This window comes from Xenopus laevis, chromosome 3S (assembly GCF_017654675.1).
Source record: "Xenopus laevis strain J_2021 chromosome 3S, Xenopus_laevis_v10.1, whole genome shotgun sequence".
Lineage (NCBI taxonomy): Eukaryota > Metazoa > Chordata > Amphibia > Anura > Pipidae > Xenopus > Xenopus laevis.
In genome coordinates this window covers 60,951,939-60,975,155 of record NC_054376.1, presented here as the reverse complement: position 1 = coordinate 60,975,155, position 23,217 = coordinate 60,951,939, and the positions used below count along the sequence as shown (strand labels likewise).

General features: G+C 39.5%; 1 protein-coding gene across 4 annotated transcripts in view; it reads left to right on the top strand.

Annotated features, from left to right (window-relative positions):
* Positions 1-8,331: 8,331 nt before the first annotated feature.
* parp6.S (poly(ADP-ribose) polymerase family member 6 S homeolog) overlaps positions 8,332-23,217 on the top strand; it is a 39,319-nt gene continuing 24,433 nt past the window's right edge. For 2 of the 4 annotated variants that reach the window (XM_041588373.1, XM_041588372.1), the window contains exons 1-8: positions 8,333-8,510; positions 15,351-15,484; positions 16,828-16,905; positions 17,876-17,970; positions 18,858-18,918; positions 19,909-19,999; positions 21,527-21,593; positions 22,747-22,896. In XM_041588373.1, coding sequence (XP_041444307.1) covers positions 15,482-15,484; positions 16,828-16,905; positions 17,876-17,970; positions 18,858-18,918; positions 19,909-19,999; positions 21,527-21,593; positions 22,747-22,896 — 545 coding nt within the window. In that variant the 5' untranslated portion in view covers positions 8,333-8,510; positions 15,351-15,481. Of the gene's footprint in view, positions 8,511-15,350; positions 15,485-16,827; positions 16,906-17,875; positions 17,971-18,857; positions 18,919-19,908; positions 20,000-21,526; positions 21,594-22,746; positions 22,897-23,217 lie in introns of all 4 variants that reach the window. The other 2 variants (XM_041588371.1, XM_041588374.1) reach the window with 2 other exon arrangements.

The window sequence follows — 23,217 nt, the reverse complement described above, 5'->3', positions numbered from 1 at the left end:
TCTTAAACACCTACAACTACAAATAGTCAAGAATTCAACATATTTAGGCCCCCTTAATGGATTATTTTTTTGTTTCGCCGCGGATGCATACTGTGATTGAAAATATGACGCCATTTTTACTAACCAATCACAGAGCAAAATAAGGATCAGTCGCTGAGAGCGTGCTCAACCCCAAACCGCGCATGCGTACAAATAATCCGCAATATCCAGAAAGCTGCTATCTCATTGCTGGAGTGTGGAGGCGATGTAAGAAATTGCGAGTTGGTGCAGAAGGGTCAGATTATGTAAGGTGGCCATTTTAAATTCATTTAAAGCACCAGTAAGATCACCAAACCAGTATTTGATATGCCATTAAGTATAGTTATGTACTTTTAGTCTGTATATATGAAACGTGTCTCTTGTGAGATATTTTTAAACAACATTTTACATCCTTGCAGGTCTGTGATATGAAATGTAAAACCTTTCCATGAAAAATGTATTTTTAGAAGCAATTAACTAAACTAGTTTAAATAGTAAACCACTACTCTGGCTGGTTCCTGTGAAGAACAAACTATAGGCACACCGCACACAGATGTAACATGATGCATCAGCCAAAATATGGACATAACTGTTCATTGCACTCCCCTGCTTTTCCTGTAACAGAAGCTTTATTTATTCCTGTCAGCAAGGGCAGTAAGCAGAGCTTTACAAAATGGTGGCTGAAGGTAAAAAGAGGAAAACATGTAAAACTTTACATATGTGTTCCAACTTGATAAGTTTCCATCCAGTGGCAGAATTACTGAGGAAGCAGACCACCAGCCACAAAGGGGCTCAGGGTACAGGGGGCCTGGCAGGGGTTTGCTTCCTTAGAGCCACCTGCCTGTTTCAAAACTGCCTGCCCGGTTTTCCAAATTAGGAAAACTGGATAGGATTTCCTATAATTGACGCAGCAACTGACTAATTGGTGGCCGCCTCGTCATAGTCCGGCTCCTGATGTCACAGCCCCACCCATTTTACATCAACGTCCCACCCCTGCTGAGTCACGGCCCTGCCCCCTGCCCAGATACAATGGGCTGAAAAGGTGGCAACCATAAGTCACTGTGATTTTATGTGTGTGTGGGGGTCCTTAGTGACCCATAGGGTTGCCACCTTTTAATAAAAGTTCCACCGGCCGGTGGAGGGGGCAGGAATAAAATGGTGGGTTGTGACGTCATGCGTAATGGCGAATCCACAGAACAATTTGTAGCAGCTTTGAGAGAGCTGGTTGTTACCTGTGACTTTGGGAATCTTAACAGATGAAATGCTAAGAGACCAAATAGTGGAAAAACAAAGTCACCTCGCATTAGAGAGAGACTGCTCCTAGAGCAGGATTTAACCCTTGCAAAGGCTATTACAGTTGCTAGTCAAATTGAAACAGCAGTGGCAGAGGCTAAAACTCTCAGTCAGGGAATTGCTGGGAATGTACAGACTGTGAATTCAGCACTGTGGCCTAATAATGCACAGTCACAGGCAAAATACAGTGCTAAGGAAAGGGATTCACTGCAAAACCGTGCAGCAAATACAAATAAAAAATACTGCTTTTGCTGTGGTTCAACACCACACACTGCAAATTATGTTAAATGTCCTGCAAAAGCTGTACAGTGCCACAAATGCAAAAAAGTACAACATTTTGCTAATATCTGCCGTAGTTCTGCTAAAGATGTTCATGAAGTCACTACTACAAATGTTACAGTATTAAGTGTGGATAAAGCTGATACATTTATTCCAGATAAGTTCATATGCACCGTCAGTGTCAGTACTGCTTCTGCTGACAAGGGACACTCCATTAACCTGATGCTTGATACAGGTTCAGCTGTTTCTATACTACCAAAGGATATTTTCTTGAAATACTTTCCACTTGTTGCACCTGCCCTGAGACTGGTCAGATCGAATCTCTATGCTTGGTTACTTGCCAGTGACTGTACAATTTGAATCAAATACTGCAAAATGTGACTTTTACATTGTGAATAAAGGTACTGCTATACTTGGAAGGGATCTCTTTGCTGCATTAAACCTACAATTAGTTGATGGTCTCATAACTACAGCACCAGTGCCTGCCACACAGTCGGTGTCTAAAATTTCACCACAAAGCAACACTTCACTGCAGGTCCGGACTAAGAATTAAAATAGGTCCTGGCATTTCAGGTACACAGAGGCCCAATTAGCCCACACAGAGGCCCAAACAGCCCCCACCAGCCCACTAAATACTGACTTTCTATGGCCCCTTATAGAAAAACCCCTCTGGCATTTGCCAGAACCCACAGATTGCCGGTCCGGGCCTGCTTCACTGGGTTGTGCAAAGAACTTTGTACACAAAGTTAAGTTGAGACCAGATGTAAAACCAGTACCATTTCCCGATTCAGCATGGGAAAATACAGATGCTCCTATAGATTTGCTATAACCTAGAGAAGGTAATCCAAATGAGTTAATATCAGACAATGGACCACAGTTTGTCTCATCTGAGTTTGAATTCTTTCTGAGAGAGAGGAATATTGTGCATAGGATATCTTCAGTGTATTACCCACAAGCAAATGGAGAAATCGAGCAATTCAACAGAAGTCTGAAAGAAGCACTACAGACAGCAAATCTTACTGGAAAATCTTGGAAAGTATTTACAACAGAGTTCCTACCTAACTACAGAGCAATGCGCAATGCAACAGCCCAATCATCTTCAGCTGAATTATTACATGGCAGACAGATGTGCACTAAATTACATGTTGCAGACATCAACCTTCCCCAAAATACTGTGCCTACAAATTGTCTACTGCTGACATTGTCAAACGTCAACTAGCCAAATGCAAGGCTTATACAGCCAGAAAATGTGGTTCAAGAGAAGTGCACTTTCAGCCTGGATCTTTAGTCAGAATTAAGAAACCAGGACTACTGAAACAAGGACAATCTAAAGTTACTACACCACTTAAAGTGAGACACCAGCGAGGACTATACACATATGAACTGTCTGATGGATGTATATGGGATGCAAGTCGTCTTGCTCCTGTTAGATATGACTTTGGAGAAGCTCCATTTGATGAAGGACATTTTCCTACTCCTGATGCCAACTGCAATAGACCTGAAGAAAGTGAACCTATAAGGCATACTGAGAGAATCAGAAAACTACTTGCAAGGACCAAGGACTATGTGATGTGAATAATGCATAATATTGCTTTAAGATGCATACTGTTTAACTGTTGCTGTTTATTACATTTGCCCAAATGCTTTCCTATTATAGGGGGAATATGTGGTGTTTATACAAAGGGCCTGTAGGTGTCACTGTGCACAAGAGTTATACCGTGTATACATAGTACTTTCTATACTGCTTAAGAGTTATAGAGTTGGAAGTTACTGTTGTGTAATGTCTGTATGAACCTGCTAATAAAGCACTATTATACTCTACTCATCCTCGGCTACCAAAACATAACACATAAACTTTGAGAAAGGCTTGATAGCAGACCGAAACGTCAGTCTCCATATTTTATATTACAAATACTGTATATATATTTAAAAAAAAATTGTATGTGTGTGTATATGTATATGTGTATGTGTTATGTATATGTGTGTGTGTGTGTGTATATATATATATATATATATATATATATATATATATATATATATATATATATATATATATATATATATATATATATATAAAAAAAGAAAATATGCTGGGGGGGGCAACAAAATAGAGGGGGCCCAGAAATGTTTTTCTCTGGAGGTCTCGGTCCACCAAAGTTACATAAAACATAGAAAAAATATCACTGGCACAAAGAGCTATAGCAAGCTATGTTGTAGTACATGCCTCCCAACATTTGAAAGAGGGACAAAAAGATCTGCTGCAAAATTTTTGATCATGTCCATTTTGTGGCCACATCCCTAATTACCATGTCTATTTTACAAAATGTGATAGGTTATGAAAGTTTTGACACATTTCAGGGAGTTTAGGGACATATTTTATGTGCTAATGAATTGTCCTTTAAATTGCACTTGAAGCTGCTAGTCTAAGTTCTCCCAACAGACCTGTTTATCCTAAAAAGTTACAATTGTAAATTTGTTTATCTTACTTAAATTGTTACAAATGTTTATATGTTCAGGCATTGAGCCTTTTGGGTTTTCTGCCAATAAAGACCTCTTATTTTAATTAAGTTTTCAGAAACGTAGTATTGTTTTCTAGTGTAAGTGCAGGAGATCAAAGAGAAACTCTGGACTTTTTCATTAAAATCTGGGACTGCAAGCTGAGCTGTTGGTGAGGTTGCTGATTCCTTTGCCACTAAGTTGGAAAACTGGGCAACAAACTGGAAAATGAGGTTCAATGTTGATAAATGCAAGGTTATGCACTGAGAAGGATCTAGGGGTCTTTGTAGATACAAAGTTGTCTAATACTGGGCCGTTTCATTCTGTGGCCACTAAAGCAAATAAAGTTCTGTCTTGCATAAAAAAGGGCATTAACTCAAGGGATGAAAACATAATTATATCTCTTTATAGGTCCCTGGTAAGGCCACACCTGGAGTATTCAGTGCAGTTTTGAACTCCAGTCCTTAAAGGGGAAGGAAACCTAGTCGGCGCAAACCCCCCACCCCTCCTCCCGTTTGTTGCCCACCCTCCCCCCTGGCCTACCTGTCCCGCTGGGCAAATGCCCCTAACTGCGCAAATCCAGTCCAGGGAGTTCACAGACGACATCTTCTTCCACGCGTTCTTCTTCCTGCTTTGAACGGCGCATGCGCAGTAGGATCATTTCGCCCGGTACGATCTACTGCGCATGCGCGTGGCTTTTGGCGCATGCGCAGTAGATCCGTACCGACGAAATGATTCTACTGCGCATGTGCCAAAACGCCATTCACAGCAGGAAGAAGAACATAAGCCCATTGCTAGAGTGGCCCTGCAGTCAGGTGGGAACAGGGGACCTGGACTGTGGGGTCTGCTTCCTGTATGGCTAATTAGAAAACCCCCTCCTCACCAGCCGTTCTCTTACCGGCGAGGAGGGGACGCAAGTCGGGCGGGTCATGGTTGGAGTCGTGGGATGTGGGCGGCATTGGGTGGGATATGGACGGAGTCAGGACGGGACAGGAAGTAGGCGGGAGGATGTGGATAGTCACTCTAGTTACGCCACTGATCATAATGTGTGCTCTGCCTAGGAGGGAAACAAGTACATATATAAATGGGAATGCACATCACTGCCTTCTCTTTTTCTTCTTTCTCTCTCTGCTTCTCTTCTTCCTTTAAGAATTAATGGAAACATCAATAAAGAAAACCATACAATAAGTAATGGTGTTTTGGAAACCAGTGCTTCAAGAAGTGTTTGAATGGAGGAACCAATTTCCAAGTACACATCTAACTAAATCTGATTTCTTTCTGGCAACAGAGGCTTATCTTGCTTTATGACAATGTTTTTAGATATACCTTTAGGATTACAGCCTGTGTCCTCAAGATATAATACTGTTTGTCCTAATGGCTCATAAATATTTACTAAACTGCTGTTTGGAATGTCTGTGACTGTTTTTTAGTGAGAACAAAAAATATTAGGAAGCTTAAAGCGATACTGTCACAGGAATACATGTTTTTTTTTCAAAACACATCAGTTAATAGACTTTTGCACTGAAATCTGTTTTTTTTTTAAAGATTATTTTATATTTTATTTTAAAATTTGGCATGGACTAGACATATTGTCAGTTTCCCAGGCATCCTCATGTCATGTGACTTGTGCTCTGATAAACTTCATTCACTCGTTACTGCTACACTGCAAGTTGTAGTGATATCACCCTCTCCCTTCCATCCACAGCAGCCTATCAACAGAACAATGGGTAGCTTGTTCCTGCTTGGGTGTTATTCTCATGTCTACCACAAGGGCTAGGAAGCACAACCTAAGTCGTGGTAAAATACAATGGGAAGGGGAGAAACAATAGCCATCTCAAAGCAGTTCTATCCTGAAGTGCTGGCTCAAAGCTCAGAATCAGACACAATGCACTAAGATGGCTGCCTCCTCACCAATATTACACCTAAAAACAATACAGTTGTTGGCTGAAGAATAAAATTTTACAAGGTATAGTGAATTATTTGCAATATAAGCAGTGTAATTTAGAAATTTTAGAAAACCATAAAAAACATGAAATAATCCCTGTAACTAAGGCAAGGTAAACTGATGCATTGTACTTATAGACTATATAAATACATAAAATCTGAACTACTAATATAACAAAAAAAAATTCAATATAGTATATAAAAGGGTATAAGTTTGTGACATTGTGCTTTTTTGTTTTTTCAATAGTTCTTCTTTAATATTGTTTTCTTCATTGGGCCAAAACTAAAGGAGAAACTGCCCAGACAGTTTGGTGAAAGTAAAGAGAAAAAAACTTGCAATAATACAGTCAATGTTTCACACTGTGTTGTTCATAGGCTACATGTCCTGATAAAACTTGGCAGGAGATTGCATTCCTAAATAAATGAATTTGTCAAGGTGACCTGTTCAGTTTATGAAATGCACTATTTCCAGGGACAGGCCCAAATATTTAGTATGTGTCTCTGGAATTGTGGAATTGGAATTGTTCTCTATTTTTAATTTTTTTTTTTAAATCTAACGGGGGTTATTTATCAAAATCTGAAAAGTTCTCAATATTTTCTGAAAACTACTCTGACCAAATCCGCACTGACTTTTTTTATTTATCAATAAATTTTTCCAAAAATTTCCTGTGTGGGAAAAAACTCGATAAAATCGCCGAAAAATGCAACTTTTTTTTTCCCAGAAAACTGCCACTTTTTCAGATTTGAGCCCAGAAAATCACAAAATCTTCAGATAATTGAATGAAACCCATATCAACAGACCATGTAGTTATTATCTGTATTAATTACTAATCAACCTTATATTTTGACATTTATATTCTTAGTACTGTATATTGTGAGTGGGTCCCTAATCTCAGTAAGTGACAGCAGCATAGACTATGTGCAGTGAATCAGAAGAAAAGAAGATGGGGAGCTACTGGGGCATCTTTGGGGGCACAGATCTTCACTTCTAAAGGGCTGTGGTTGCCTTGGGCTGGTACAGAAGCCCAAAACACAATGTACAGCATTTCTAACCTACATCTGTAATTAAGCTTTAGTTCTTGCATAATGTGTGCTTTTGTCTAACTTTGCACCAGATTGAGTTCAGTGAGAAAAACTTATTTCATGGTTTATCACGAGATTCAATTAAAGGATAAATAACTTTTCTCCTAATTCAGTTCCATTTTTTTTTCCCATAGAATTTTTCATGTGATAAACAGTGAGATACATTTTTATGAATAGAATTACATCTCAAATTGGATCTCGTCCATGAGTTTTCACATTTGAATCTGGCCCTTTGTCTAAATTAAGTCTAAACAATTGGACTTTTTAAGAAAACTCAGACCCCTTGCTCTAGTATAGGTAAATCTAAAAACAACTGGACTTGCTGAGTAATCAATGAAGACGTTTCACTACTCATCCGAGCAGCTTCTTCAGTTCAACTGACTGGTGTGGGGAGTTCTCGGCATATAAACTCTTCCACTAATCCAATCACAATGGCACGTTGTAACTCTTCATTGTAACTACTCGGATGAGTAGTGAAACATCTTCATTGATTACTCAGCAAGTCCAGTTGTTTTTAGATTTACCTATACTAGATATACTATGACCTGGATGAATGAAAATCTTCAAAGTCAGACCCCTTGCGTTTAGACGTAATTCTACTAAATACTGTCTATCGTGACCTGAATGAATGAACACTTTCATAGACTTATGTTGTTATATTTCAGCAACAGCTGAAAGGTCACAGGGTTGTTCCTTGGTTAGTATAGAGAGGGACACCTTACATAATTTATGTTTTGTTCAACCACAACATGATGTTAGCAGTTGTTTGCTCCCCTGCTGTTGAGTGAAACTATACTGAGCTATTAGGCCAGGATTACAGAGTGGGAAAAACTATTAATTTTTGGTATGTCGATTCTCTATGATACATTTTCGGTTCAAAGATGCCCAACTTGAAGCCTTCCATTTTGTTTAATTCACAACTCCCAGTATCCCCTGACAGTCATTAAACTGGCAGTTAAATCTGTAAGTTGTTAAGAAAAACATAATTGACCGTACAACAGAAAGTGTTCAGCATTCAAAGCATCTTTAATTCTTTATTTACATTCAAAGAACACTTTTTTTATTGGTTCAACCTATGCATCAGGTAAAATAGGAAATGTGATATAAATGTGAATCATGCATTCTTAATTTCTGGGATAATCTCTTTGTATTTATTGGGTACCAGTCTCTGTTGTACAGGCAAGGTCATGTGACTTGCAGAGGATGAGCTGAACATGCGCACAGAGCTCTCGGCTGTCATCAGCCCAGGAATAACAAAGGCAGGAGCAGCTGTGCCTGTGACAGCCAGTAACATCCATCAGCTGAAAGAGACAGAGAGAGAGATATCCAGGAACAGCCATCCTATGACATACGGTGTTCTTTTTAGGAAGACTGCTGGAGACACCCATCATCTAACAGTAAGAAACATACAAAGACAGCAGTGTTATGATAGAGAAAGGCAGCTTTTTGCTAAAGAAGACAGGCATAGACAACTGTTTGGGAGGTATCCCTTTGCTAAAAAACAACAACACATTCTGATATCAATTGTATTTTACAATTTTGTTGCTGCATTTACAGGCAGCGAGTGATAGTTGTCTGCTATAGGAGATGTCCTTCATTTCAGTCACAAGACATCCCTCATCTTATATAGAAAGAGCTTGCTCAATTCTACATCTCATATTTTTCCGTTACTGCCTATGTCCCTTTCTCCCACACACTGTGGCAGCGCGGCCTGACACCTTCAATCTCTCTCACCCTCCCTGTTATTTGTTCTCCCTCCCACCCTGAATTCTCCTGCCCTTCTTTCATTTCTGCTTTCCCCCAATGCTTTTATGTGCCCCTCCTCCTCCTTTCATACATATTTAGTTCTGCTTCTTTTGTCTATCAGTAAAGTCCATATTATTTGTACATAAGGCAAGAATCATCCTACATACACTTTTACAGACGCACATATACACACACACAGATAAATAAAAAATGTACGGTATACATAGGAATGCCAACACATGCATCCACACAATGAAAAGAAACATGTACATAGCTATATATACGCACACACAAACACACATATATCTCTGTATCTCTGTATGTGTTTACTGCTCAGCTGTTCATGTATTGTATTCTGTACAAACCTAAACTACTAGGCCTCTTTCTTGTTTTGTAATAAAACACACAGCTACACTGAATACAGATACAGTTACTTCTGTGGGATAAAGTATACAGTATATATATGGCTGGGTTAGGCCACAAGATTTCTTTATGCCTTAACAGCTAAATAGCAGAAGAATAAGAAATCAGAGTTATTTAATGAATAGCATTAGAAACAAATAATGGCTTATTATTTATGTTATGCTTTAAAATGGATGCCCAGTTGCGCTAATAAAAATGCCATACACAATGCACTGCTTATGAGCATCTATACTAGTCCTGTGCACAGATTTGCTGGTTGCTTTGGTGCATAAAGAGCAAGATGCAAAATGGGTTGTCTCAAGGGAGCCCTGTGTAAGGAGTTCTTACCTGGCGTCCCAAGATGGCGGAGTCCAAGATGGCGGCATCCTCCATGTGCTTCCTTCTGGTCGCAGTCCCAGAATACCCGCCAGCATCGGATTGGTCGCCGGCGCCTAAGCGCCAGCTTCAGAATAGACGCCAGCGTCAAAACTCCTGCGTGAAGACGCCAGCGTCATGACGCCACTGCGTCCGTTTTGGCGCCAAAGGAGGCCTATAAAAGATGCTGAAGCACTGCAGACTGTGCCCTACTATAGGTTATTCCTCGTGAGTTCCTGGGTGCGCTTCCTGTGATTATCATTCCTGATCCTGTGTATTGACCTTTGCCTGATTTCGTATTCTGAACCTTTGCTGCCTGAACCGACCTTATTGCCTGGACTTCGACTACTCTCTTTCTATATCCTTGCCTGTACCTCGAACTATTGGACTGTGCTTCCTCCTTGGTCCGCTACTCCTGGCTGAGCCTTCGGGCCCCTTACACCCTGTACTTACTACCTGCTACAACCTACCTGTTGGTCTTTCATTCTCTGGTTGAGTGGGTGGCCTCCTTTGGGGGGCACATAGCAGAGGCTAGGGACCCAGCCTGAAGGTCAGTTAGGGTGAGGTATGGGGGAAGTTCCAGTAATACCAGCTAGAAGGTTAATAAGGTAAAGATTTTGAATAAACACTTACTGGTTGTCCTAGATATTCTACAAATGTTGGTTGAAACCTCAATATTTTTATTTATTTGAAACCTGTTTCTGAACCAAGTAGTCCTTGCCCAAACACTGGACTTTGAAGGGCACCTGTTGGCCGAATACATTTTCTCCAACCAAAGGTGCAGGCTAATAGAGCCCACTCTTCAGTTGGGGGTAACAGTAGATTTTTTAATAAATTGCCCTCCGCCAGTGCTAGGACACCTGCACTGGAAAGGAGCTCCCAATATGAGTGGCCATGTTGGGGCAAATGCATGCGCATTATGAGAGAATGGAGCAACTTGCCCATTATGCCCAAAGCTCTGCACAACATGGCTGCTCGCACCCAGGGCTCCGTTTATTAGCCTACAGGTGCCCTTTAAAGATAGGCATGAACCAAAAAGGTCTGAAGATCACAGCAGTATTAGCAGCTGGTGCCAGCAACTTCCTTTTCTTACCAATCAGTGCATGTGCATTATAGGCTTTATGCATGCCCCCCCCTCAGCTCCATCACTGGATTTAAAGGTAGGGGTATTTTTTTTCATTACTCCTAATGCTGCCACCCTAGGCACAGGCTTTTCTGTGCCTATATGGTAAAAAACACTGCTAGTTGGAGGATCCAAAAGACTGCAAGCTGTTTTATCCTAGGTCCAGGCCTGGATTTATGGCAAGGCCACAATGCATGCAATCCTGTGTGTGGGAGGGAGGAGGCAAAGGAAGACACTAGCCCCCGGTTGCCCTCCGGAGAAATCCCTGATTTGGTCTTAGCTTTTTATTTTTTTAGCTTATTGTAGCCAAATTCCATGTCTAATCCATTTGAAACATTACTGACATACCTCCCAACATTTTGGAAACAGAAAGAGGGACAAAAAGATTTGCCATGCAGAAATCGGTGTAATATTTTGACCACGCCCATTTTTGTGGCAAACCCTCCTAATTACCATGTTCATTTTACAAAAATTGGCAGGTTATGAAAGTTTGAACATATTTCTGTGTTTATGTGTATGATACTTTGTCAGCTTGAGAAAGGACCTGGATGGTCCGAAACGTTGCTGCAGTTGCCGTATAAAATAATAAAGTAAACTTTGTACCCGTGAAAAACAGGACAGTTGGGAGGTATGGACATATTGCAGTATTAGAGTTGCAGACTTCCATATTATGTCACCTTTTCAACAAAGAAAAAACATTGAAATCATTATGCTAGTATAAAATATTGAGGAGTAGAGGACAGTGTCGATGATGACCATATTTACCATTTTCACTTATTCAGAATGTCTTTGAAGAAAGGCTTCTTTCCTTAATCCATGGGTGCTCAATGTGTTCTAATGGGGGAAATATTTTGAGTTATTAGCTATTAGAGTGCCATGCAAAAAAGAGTTTGTACCTAGTCCCAATGTATTAAAGGAGCAGTCTGCAGCATGCACCAGTTTGCCTTTGTATATCATCTAATCCAAGGCATGTAGTGGAGCACTCCTATTCACCTTGAGCTCATTGGCATGCATGATTATAGGAGGGGAAAAAAAGATTTAGGTAGGCTTAAGGTGGCCATACACGGGCCGATAAAAGCTGCCGACAGACCGTGTCGGCAGCTTATTGGCCCGTGTATGGGGCCCCGCGACGGGCTTCACCGATCGAGATCTGGCCGAAAGTCGGCCAGATCTCGATCGGATGGGACAGAAAATCCCGTCGGATCGCGGCCGCATCTATTCGTTGATGCGGTCCCGCGATCCGACCGCCCGTTTGGGCATCGTTAGGATCCGATCGTTGGGCCCTAGGGCCCACGATCGGATCAGCCCGATATTGCCCACCTCAAGGTGGGCATATCGGAGGGAGATCCGCTCGTTTGGCGACATCGCCAAACGAGCGGATCTCTCCATGTATGGCCACCTTTAGCCTCCCCTAAAAAAAGACCAACTGTGACATATTCATATATAATTACTGTATATGTTCTTCAGTGGAAAGCTTTCTTTTGATAGCCTCCATAAACAAAAATGTCGCCCTCTGCCCCTGCTCATGATTGGATCTAAAACTGTTGTACTCACTTGTGAGGCATTCACAGCTGTGTCTGACAATGGTGGTTACAAATATGCACAGTGCATTGTGGCCATTTTTTTGCACTTTGTACCTTACCCCATTTAGAAAATCAGCCCTTTCCTATTTACAGGTTGCTCCACTGTTCCTAGCATTCAGGCAAATGTTTTTTAAAAAGTAAGGTTGTATAGCCACATCTAATTGAATTATGGAATACAATATGATTGTGCAATGGCATGCTGTATATTGTATTTTTGAAGGTGAAGTAGAATTGAGCGTGCTGTACAATTTTTATGTGCAGTCACGCATTGTATAAAGGAAAGGTAAATAAGTGTGGTCAACCTCTGTAGCAACCTAAAGCTAACCCTCATTCCTTGACATCAGACTTGTGATATAGACTTGAGCATTTGGCTCCCATTATGGCCACAGGTTTGTATCTGAGAATTGTATAAAATTGTTTTTTTCAAAAAATTGAAGGAAAATGTTACAAGCTGCGCATCCCCAGTGCTCCTCAGCAAGCACAAATCCTGGCCTAGGCTTAACCACACCGTGCACTTTCTTCAGATCCAACGCGATGAGAGGAAGCGGATGCAATGTGACGGATGTGCCAAATATAATGTAAGTAATAGGAATGTTGGACCTACAAACTGCGTGCATCCGACACGACTGTCAGATGAAGACGCAAAGTGTGGTGTTCGCATCCGTTGTGTCGGATGCACGCAGCTTGTAGGTCTGACATTCCTGTTATTTACATTATATTTGGCGCATCCGTCTCGTCGCATCCGCTTCCTCTCATTGAGTCGAATCGGAACAAGCCGCGCCGTGGAATTCAGTCCAATGACAGAAAACAGCTAAATTAATGACAGCTGATCCCTGCTGTAAATGTAGAGTTTAATTGTTTTGTCTTGTAAATGTAGAATAAACCTGCTTTGGAGCCCTGCATGGTCCACCTGTTTGATTCTAATGATAAATTTTAAATCTGACATTTATTTTTGGACTAATGGATTTGGTATTAACCATCTACATATGCTGTCGATAACACAGGATATTAAGAGTTTTTTAAGAATGCAGCCACAAGTGTGGTTGCATGCAACTGTTGCAATTATTGCTACAGGTATGGAATCCTTTATCTTGAACGCGTTATCCAGGAAACTCTGAATTACAGACAGGCTGTCTCCCACAGACTCTATTATAATAAAATTATTATTTTCTTTTTCTCTTTAATAGTAAAACAGTACCTTGTACGTGATCCAAATGTTTACATTATTTTCTAGTAGACTTAAGTTATGAAGATCCAAATTACGGAAAGATCTCTTATCCGGAAAACCCCAGGTCCTGAGCATTCTGCACAACAGGCCTCATACCTGTACCATTCATGGTTCTTGCAACCAAACATGTTTGTATAGTTATAGCACCTTGCACACTTGTGCCAGACCTGCCACTTTTGCTACATTGTGCGCAAATCCACATATGGAACTGGGAAACCCTGGAGCTACTGCTGCCTTAAATGTGATGATAAATCTAGGGTTCCCACAGAGAGTTGCATCAGTAGACCTAGTAGACATGTGCCCAAATTAAACAAAAAAGTAATTTTAAAATTAAAGTGTTAGCTGATTTGCTAACACACAAGTGCTTTTGTATCTGTTTTGATGCATTGACCCTTGCAACACCCTTAGTGGCTACAATAATGCTGAAATTATGGGGGTAAATGTTGCATTGTGGGAACAAAACATGGTAATTTATCAAAACTGCTCCTTGGACACTGCACTTGTGGTAATAAATTTCCCTTACTATCGTCCATCTGCATCACTGGTCATGCCAAAGTTTGTCTGTGAAGGGTAAGGAAAAGTGTGTGGGAATTTTCTGATGTAGGCTTGTTATCTATTATTCAGACTGTGCAAATGCTCCTTTCAAGAAATAGAAAGTGATTTTGATTTTGGCAGCAGTAGACCATCAGTATACATTGTTGAAAAGAAGCTGAGATAGTTTTTTATGTCTTGTAAATAGGCTTTGGACATACTCTCTTTTCAGAAATAGAAAGTGAATCTACTTTCCTGTGCTTTGTGGTTTATCTATACAGCTGTTGCTAATACAGAGTAAATGTGTCTAGCAGAAAGAAGATGTGGTGTTTTATATAAAGCAAACATTTTATCAGTCACTTATTTGCTAAACTAAAAACTATTGATCCTCTCCTAAACGCAGGCATATATTGTGAATGTTTTACTCTACCAAATAATTATGGCAGTACCAAAACAAATGTCTTGAATCTAGGGTAGCACCAAGAAGGATGCAAAAGGTGCATGAAAATGTTCTTCATGCATACGTGTGAAAAAAAGATAGAAGTATTGAAAAAAACATGTATTACACTTGTATATACACTTGCAATGCTGTATTTCTTTCCCTGAATTCTAGCACCAGTATAGTCTGCTAAAACTTGATTGAGATGGCCAATACAGACCCTAATTAGGGCAGCTTTCATAAAAGAAAGCCTATGTCTTCACATATTTTTGACACCATCCATTGTTGATCTGGATTTTCCAGGGCCCATCTGAGAATCTGACACCCATGTTCACTCATACAGGATTTTAATCCATCGATCGAACGATTTTCCTTCGATCACAAATTGCCTAGAAAGCCTATGGGGACCTTCCCCATAGGCTAACATTGTTGCTCGGTAGGTTTTAGTTGGCGAAGTAGGTGGTCGAAGTTTTTTTTAAAGAGACAGTACTTAGACTATCGAATGGTCGAATAGTCGAACGATTTTTAGTTCGAATCGTTCAATTCGTAGTCAAAGTCGAAGGTCAAAGTAACCAAAAAAATACTTCGAAATTCGAAGTATTTTTCCTTCTAATCCTTCACTCAAGCTAAGTAAATGTGCCCCTAAGATGGAGAAAGTCACCTTACATTTTTCATCATCACTGTTTCATTTTCAATTCAAACCTCTTAATTTGTCTTGCATTTGATGCTTTTGACATTTTCCTTCATGCATTTTTTTTCATCACTAGTCTGTTTTGGTTGCTTAACACCTCTTGTGCTTTATTCCTGCAGCGACATTAAGTCCTGTGTTTGGGTGACCAAGCATGCTTTTGTATGCGTGACAATGGCAGCTCTGCTGATGAGGGGGGCATCAGACCCCCAGCCATAAAACAACTTTCAGGGGACCCTACACACAAACACAAATGGTGAGTAGAAAGCAAGTTGAGAAGTACTAATGAATTTGTTAATTTCTGAACATTTTGGCTACTACCACAATATTGTGACAACTGTAGACAACATTTTAGACAACATTTTCTGTAGATAAAGTAGTGGTACAAAGCAATGGTGTGTAGATAATAGGCCTGTGAACACTCGTATACCAGTGTCCTCTATCGCCCCCTCCCTCTCAAAGGATAGCGAGCATGCACATCCTTTCTTCTTGCCAAAGCACTAGTGCTGAAATGCTAGTGCTCCGAAATCAAACTCATATTGCAAATAGGGCCTGTTTGCAGTGCAGAAACTCAATATGTCTCTATATAGTTAGAAAGGGCCCTAACATTTGCATTTCATATACTTATGAGGGAGATCTTTGACCGACTGATATTTAGTTGGTCAAAGTCTATCTATCCAGTATATACAAAACAACTTATGGCATGTCTGCATTTATCCTCCATCTCCTAACAAAAAATCTGGCATATTGTTCTCTAAGGTACTCATAGAATTCACAGTTTTTATTGCCACTGGTTTTTTTATCATTTTTTTCTATGTCACAACTATTTTTTGGTCTCGCCAAAATAGATGGAACAATCGCGCACCCTTCTCCAGATCAGCCCGGTGCACAATCCCAAAGGATCCGGCAGCCTCACGTATACTCTAGAACAGAAGAGGATCGGCACACAGGCATTCAAGTTGCAGTGTTAACTGCTCGTTAACTGCAGTCCGCACAATAAACGAGCAGTTAACACTGCAACTTGAATGCCTGTGTGCCGATCCTCTTCTGTTCTACAACTATTTTTTGGGCCACCAGATCTGAAAACACTTCACATTCTAAGGATTAAACTATTTTATCGTTTTAATAGAGGAGGGATACTTTGAATTCTGGAATGAACACTCTGCATTGTACAGACCTAACTCAGAAGTAATACTGATAGAAAGATAGACGGACGGACAGACAGACAGACAGATGGATATACATTTTGTACATCTAATCACAACAATGAAAGTCTTCAAGTTAGGTTAAAGCCACAGTCTCCAGCTTGACAGTCTTTGGCTGATTAAGGTTGTTGTGAGGTGATAGAAAAGCAGCAGGGTAGCAATGACGAGCAGACTTGCTAAATTTAAAAGCAGAAGTACTGCGCTCATACAAACTACCCACATAGTATGGTTTTATGTATAATAGTAGGCACAAGAGTGAGTGGCACTAACTACACAACCTCGAGCACCTAGTACCAGCAACCACAACACATTGCATCCTGCACCATGGACACATTTATGCATTTTTGTTAGTAATGTTCTGATTTGCATAGAGAACATTTGTCATCTCTTTTAGGACATCAAAGGACACAACTGGCCCGAGGAGGACTCAGACGGTGACAATGAATGTGGGGAGTTCCTGTATGGAGTGCAGGTGATAATTAGCTAAATGTATATCATATTTAACAATAAGGACTTGTCTTATCTGGAATAGGGGATCACCTGCAGAAGAAAAGGGTCTGACATACAGATGTAGGATATGGGTGTACACACCCACATCCACATTCTATATACTGATATACAGCTGTCTGCAGGATAGTACAGATGTAATGAAGTAGGTTGTCTGACAGCTGAAGCCTGTCTAAAGTTTTTCTAAACTGTAGTTCAATAAGAGATGGATGGCCCATCTTTGTAACAGATCTATTATGTATATATGTACAGTGTAATGCATAATAATAACTCAAAGTATTTAGTTCTGTGCTCAGTACATAAACATAAATTCACAATAGGTTGTGAAGCTCAGTGTTATCTGTCTGGAGCAGAAAGCTACTGTATGCTTCTAATTATGTTCCAGCTTTAAAGAAAATATCCTGACATTAATATTTCAACTCTCGTATTGTTCCGATAATTGTCACCTTAAAAAAAGCAACTCATCAGTAAAAATAATTAAATACATGAAATGTCAATATTTTATGAAAGGGACATTAAAGCATGATAGTATAGGATTGCTTTCTGGTTTCCTGGGACATATTTACGTTGTTTTTATACTCTTTGTGGTAAATTTGTTTTAAAATCCCTGGCAGCACCATGCACATGTGCAATTACAGAAACCCCTCTTGACAGCTGTTCTAGCTGAGTGGCACAACTAGCACAGAACTTAGCACAGACAATATGTACCACTGCCCATGTTTTAATGGTAACAGATAATGTAGCTCTGAAACAAGCCATTAGTTCCTATTTCAGCAATGCATTTGCTAAATCATCCTCATCCCTATCAGCCAGTCTCTTGTTCACATTTCATTTTAGCAGTTCCCAGCACTGCCTCCCCAATTGTCCATTGCGCTCCTTCCAGTATTTCCATTGACAAGAGCTATTAACTTTTTTCTTTTCTTTTTTTTTTTTAGGGTACATGCTGTGCTGATCTGTACAGGCATCCCCAGCTTGATGCAGATATTGAAGCTGTAAAGGAGATATACAGTGAGAATGCAGTATCTGTCAGGTATGACCAGTAATGTAACTATCCTCTTCAGGTCCCCCATAACATGATTGCCATATCATCATTTTCAATGTCCTGTCCGGATTTTCTGATTTGAAAATCCAGACAGGAAGGTTTCACCCAGACAGCCCTTCCAAATACTGGTCTGGGTCTGGGTGGAATCTGGACAGGTGGCAACCCTACCTGCCTTTAGGGTTGCCACCTTTTCCGGAAAAAAATACCGGCCTTCCTATATATTAATCATTTTTCCCTATTAATAACATTGGGCTCAACAATAATTTTTAACATCCAGGCTGGTAAAATACCGGCCAGGTGGCAACCCTACCTGCCTGTATGTTTTCGGAGTGAAGAAGGAAACCAATGCAACCACAGGGAGAACCTTGTAATCTGGCTCAATGTTCCTTCTAATTCTTTTGTGTGCACATTTTAAATTTGTGTATGCATTTTTAAATAATGTGTGCACAGGTCAGAATAAATGCAGTATTTTGTATTTTCACACAAAACTGTGTGTGTAAGTGAAACATGCTAGGGGTACCTTGGAAATATATTCTCCTTTAGGCAGGTGTGAATTCTAGGGCTGCCTTGTGTCTTTTTCACCATCTACTATGCACATTGAGTTTCATTACACACATTAATCAAAGCAGGCCACTAGTTGTAAGAACTGTATATAGGTGCCCCTTTTGTGAATAACACTTAGGCATGCACAAAATTACACACAATTTACTTTGAATATTTTTGAATTTGAAGATTAGTCCTGTGTATTATTTAGATATTATTAACTGTCTTGTAGTTTGCATCAACTCAATACTTTTTTATTTTGAGTTTGTCACAGCTCATTAGCATTATAGGCATATATAATATTTTAACTAGGTTTTTGTGCTCTATTGCAGAGAATATGGGACCATTGATGATGTTGACATTGATCTACACATTAATATTGGATTCCTTGATGTATGTTATTTCACTTTTCCTTCTCTAGGTCTATTCTCTATTTCTGTCTACTCCTCCTGTTTTACTTCTGTTCCTCTTTTTTTTCTTACCCTTTACCCCTCTCCTACATCTCTACAGTATTAACTTTCTTACTTTATTTGTTTGCTTTCTTTACCTTTGGGGTCCCTGTTTCCTAAAGGGTTTTATCAATGTATAACCTAGTTGGCCAAATATGCAAAATGTCTAATGGTTGGTCAATGTTATATTAAAATCATAATTCAAGGATATCTGTTGGAAGGTGTGGGAGTTAAAAACCCTGGGGTGCAGCTGGCCACCAACTACATTGTTCAACATTATGTCTCTCTCTTCCTACGGGGTTCAAATTATGGAAATAATTTGGAGTGGGACGCAACCTAGTAAAATCTCTCATTCCAGACATCAAAGGCTCTTAATACATGACTTTTTAAGTGGATATCAGTGGCATAGGTGTCAAGTGCAGATTAGATTTGTGGCAGCACAGAAAAGCAGATAGAGACTTTCTTACACAGTAAGCAGAAATTGATTATTTATTTCTCCCTAATCTGTCCCATGTTGTAATTCTGCATTGATGCATCACTTATTATAATCACCTTGAAAAACAAGACCTACCATTAAGGCATGTAAATTAACCATATTCTAGTCCACTCCTCCCACAGAGGTGTCACATGCCCAAAGTCCTGTATGGTATCAGTTTTGTTAAGTGGAACAACCATTTACTGTTTTAACACTCTGATGGTCAAATCAAATAACCCAACCCATGGGGGTAGTACATGCTCTCAGCCTCCACCCATTCCTCCTTTCCATTCTTATTTTCCATTCTTCCTGCTCTTTTCTTTTGGTTGCCTTTTCACCCTCATTCTACTTGTCCCCTATAGAGTTCTGTTACTCCACTACTCTCTGTCCAGTTTCTATAGTTCTTTTTCTTCGTTACATCTTTTTAAACACCATTTCAACCTGTGTATTTCCTTTCAGGAAGAGGTAGCTACAGCCTGGAAGGTTATCCGAACAGAGCCAATTGTCCTACGTCTGCGCTTCTCTCTTTCACAGTACCTGGATGGACCTGGTGAGTACCCATTTCCCGTCCCAGTCTCATTACCTCTTGTAACATAAATAAGTATATTTTTCTTGATTCTTGCACCCTTTTTCCTAGTAATACCTATGAAAACTTCATAGGAGCAGGAACTAAATAAATAATATATATAAAACATCAATGATCAATACATGAAGAATGCCCCAAATTACTAAAATATTTAAAAAATCTGATGTTGGAGGCAGCTATAAATATATGATTCCAAAATTCTATATTGCGTTTTGTTATTCAGTAGCACACTTTGGAGAAAAGTAGCAGATAAATTAGCTGAATGGCTATACATGATTGAACTCTTTGTGACTGAGGTCCTTTGCATAGGTTTTACGTATGGCAGTGGCTTTAACCAAATTTGCAGTACCAAATTCAGCTCTGTAGAGTAGGACCAGAATGGTGTTTTGGGGCCACAATACAGGGGGGTCACAAGTGCTAACCAAATCCACCCTGTCGGTTCCCCCTAGTGTAGTTATGTCATTGCCCACCATAGTGGTTCCGGCTGTGATCTCTATAGATGCTAGGGTTGCCACTTGTCCAGTATTTCACCAGTCCACTTGGTACATCATCAGCTAAGGCTGGGGCTGGTATGTACAGTAACTTTCCAACACCTGGACCATTCAACTACACTCTGTACACACACAATTAATTTTGTTCTTATCTAAAAAAAAATATACTGTACATATGTATAGGACATAGAAAAAGCTTAGATATCCTTAGTTATGGAATCACCTACACATGAACTTGGTACTTTGATATTAGTTCCATTTCTTTGCAAATTAATCCTTATTTGTTATTTGACAGTTTAGAACAGGCCTGAAAGAGCAAGAGAACGGGGAGAGGCTTGGAGTCACCTTATGAACCCCTGTGCCTCCACGGTCTTCAGAAGCCTTGTATGGGGACCATAAACAGAAACACTTTTATAATGTAACAAATATACTTCCCTTACCAACTTACATTGCTGCAAATGACTAGAAGTACAATAGTGCAATTTAATATCCTCCTATCCATTACCCCACAGCTGAGGCTAGCTATAAAAAATTAATTGTTGATAAAGTTTCATGTTACTAAGTTTTATGCTTACACTTGAATATGGGTAGAACAAGCACATATCTTAAAATCGTGAATCTGAAGTACAGTTAGCTATATAATATTTAGACAATGTTCTATGCATAGTTATTTCAACAGCACCTATAACATAAAAAATGTTTCCCCCATTGGAGGTACTGGAACAAAGCTCCCATGGTGAACACATTTAGGCACAGTCACTCAAATAATGAGCAAATGCCTACGTTTGCTCATTATGTGCATGTTTTTGAACAAGTGTGGATGGTGATAGTAGGTGATAGATAAAAACAGTCATATACTGTATGTGTTACAAATGTGTTTTGCTTTAAGAAATATAAATCCCCATATATGGCAATTCATGTGGTTCTATACATACTTTTTAACTGTTCTTTTCATATGGCTTCTCATATTGGTTCTCTCTCTCTCTCTCTCTCTCTACAGAACCCACAATTGATGTATTTCAACCATCAAACAGGGATGCTTTTGGGCTTGGAATTCAGCTTAAGAAGTAAGTTTTAAGTGGGTTAAAGGGGTTGTTCACCTGAGATAACTTTAAGTATGATACAGAGAGTGATATTCTCAGACAATTTCCAATTGGTTTTCATTTTTTATTATTTAAGGCTTTTGAGTTATTTAGCTTTTTATTCAGCAGCTCTCTAGCATTTTCAGCAGCCTGGTAACTAGGGTACACATTACCCTAGCAACCATGCATTGATTTGAATAAGAGACTGGAATATGAATAGGAGAGACTTGAATAGAAAGATGAGTTATAAAAAGTAGCAATAACAATACATTTGTAGTTACAAAGCATTTGCTTTTTAGAAGGGGTAATCGAACATTTTAAAGCTGCAAAGCGTCAAGAAAAAGGCAAATAGATATAAAACTGCAAAAAATAAATAATACAAACCAATAGAAAAGTTGCTTAGAATTGCCCATTCTATAACATACTAAAAGTTAGTATTAAGAGTGAGCAGAAAGGGAAAAGAACCGAAAATCAAATGAAGAAATGAACAGGATGAGGAAGTGAAAGCTTAAATGGATGGAATTGCATAACAGCTCAGAATTTCAATCTGTCAACTTCTTTACTTCAAATTTCTTTAGTTCCAGTTGCCCCCCTTGTTTTCCTTTTTAGCATGTTGTCATTTCTGTAATGAGTAACCTTAATTTTTTAAAAAAATTTGGAATGTTTATTGGTTTTAAAGTTTTATATCACAAAAACATGATTGCATACTGTCATCTGTGAGCATTATACTGTTACAACAATGGTGATCATGCAATACATGATTAATTCATATCACAATAAAGATGAACATTATTGTGCAGTAAAGAAGTAAGGAGGAATAGGGAAATCATAAGGAGGAGGGAATATTTTGGTTGCAATCAGCGAAAACGGAAAACAGATCAATTAACACCTCCAACTGAGAGTGAGGACTGGTTGTATAGCAGTTAGATTATTAGGTCAGGCTTACACGTACCCCTGTGATTTTCCAGGTAATGGACCCAAGGGATGAATTCCAGATCCCCTTTACGCTCACTATTCTACATCTATCTCCCCCTTTGCTCATCTCAGTTATTTTCTTTAAAACTTTTTTATTTCCCACTAATAACCCTTTCTTATGTTCATATTTTAACCTTGCCTTATTGACTAATTTTTTCTACAGGATTGTGTCCCTCTTTTCCTCCCATCAGTGGCGGTATCTGAGTAATGAAGTTCTTCGCTCACAGCAAGAGAGGCGGCTTCGATGGCTCAGAGTCAGTGGAAGCATCAAAAGATTCCGAGCTGGGCTGAGCATCTTTTCACCGGTGCCCAAGTGAGGGTCACACAACACTCTCTTCCTCCATCTCAGTGTGCATTCTCTTTCTAATCCATTACATTTTATGGCATCATTCTTCTGGATCTACACTTTCCCTGTGAGCGATTTGTTTGAGATGAAGGGGCAGATTTGTCAAGGGTTGAAGTAAAAATTAGAAGTAAAAAAAAATTGAATTTCGATTGTACTTAGACTATCGAATAGGCCAATTTAAAAAAAAAACTCCCGTTACTTCGAAATTTGACCCTTGATAAATCTGCCCGAAGTGTAACTATTCTGCACTATAGGATTTAGCTTGTTTATTGAAATACATACCCTGTA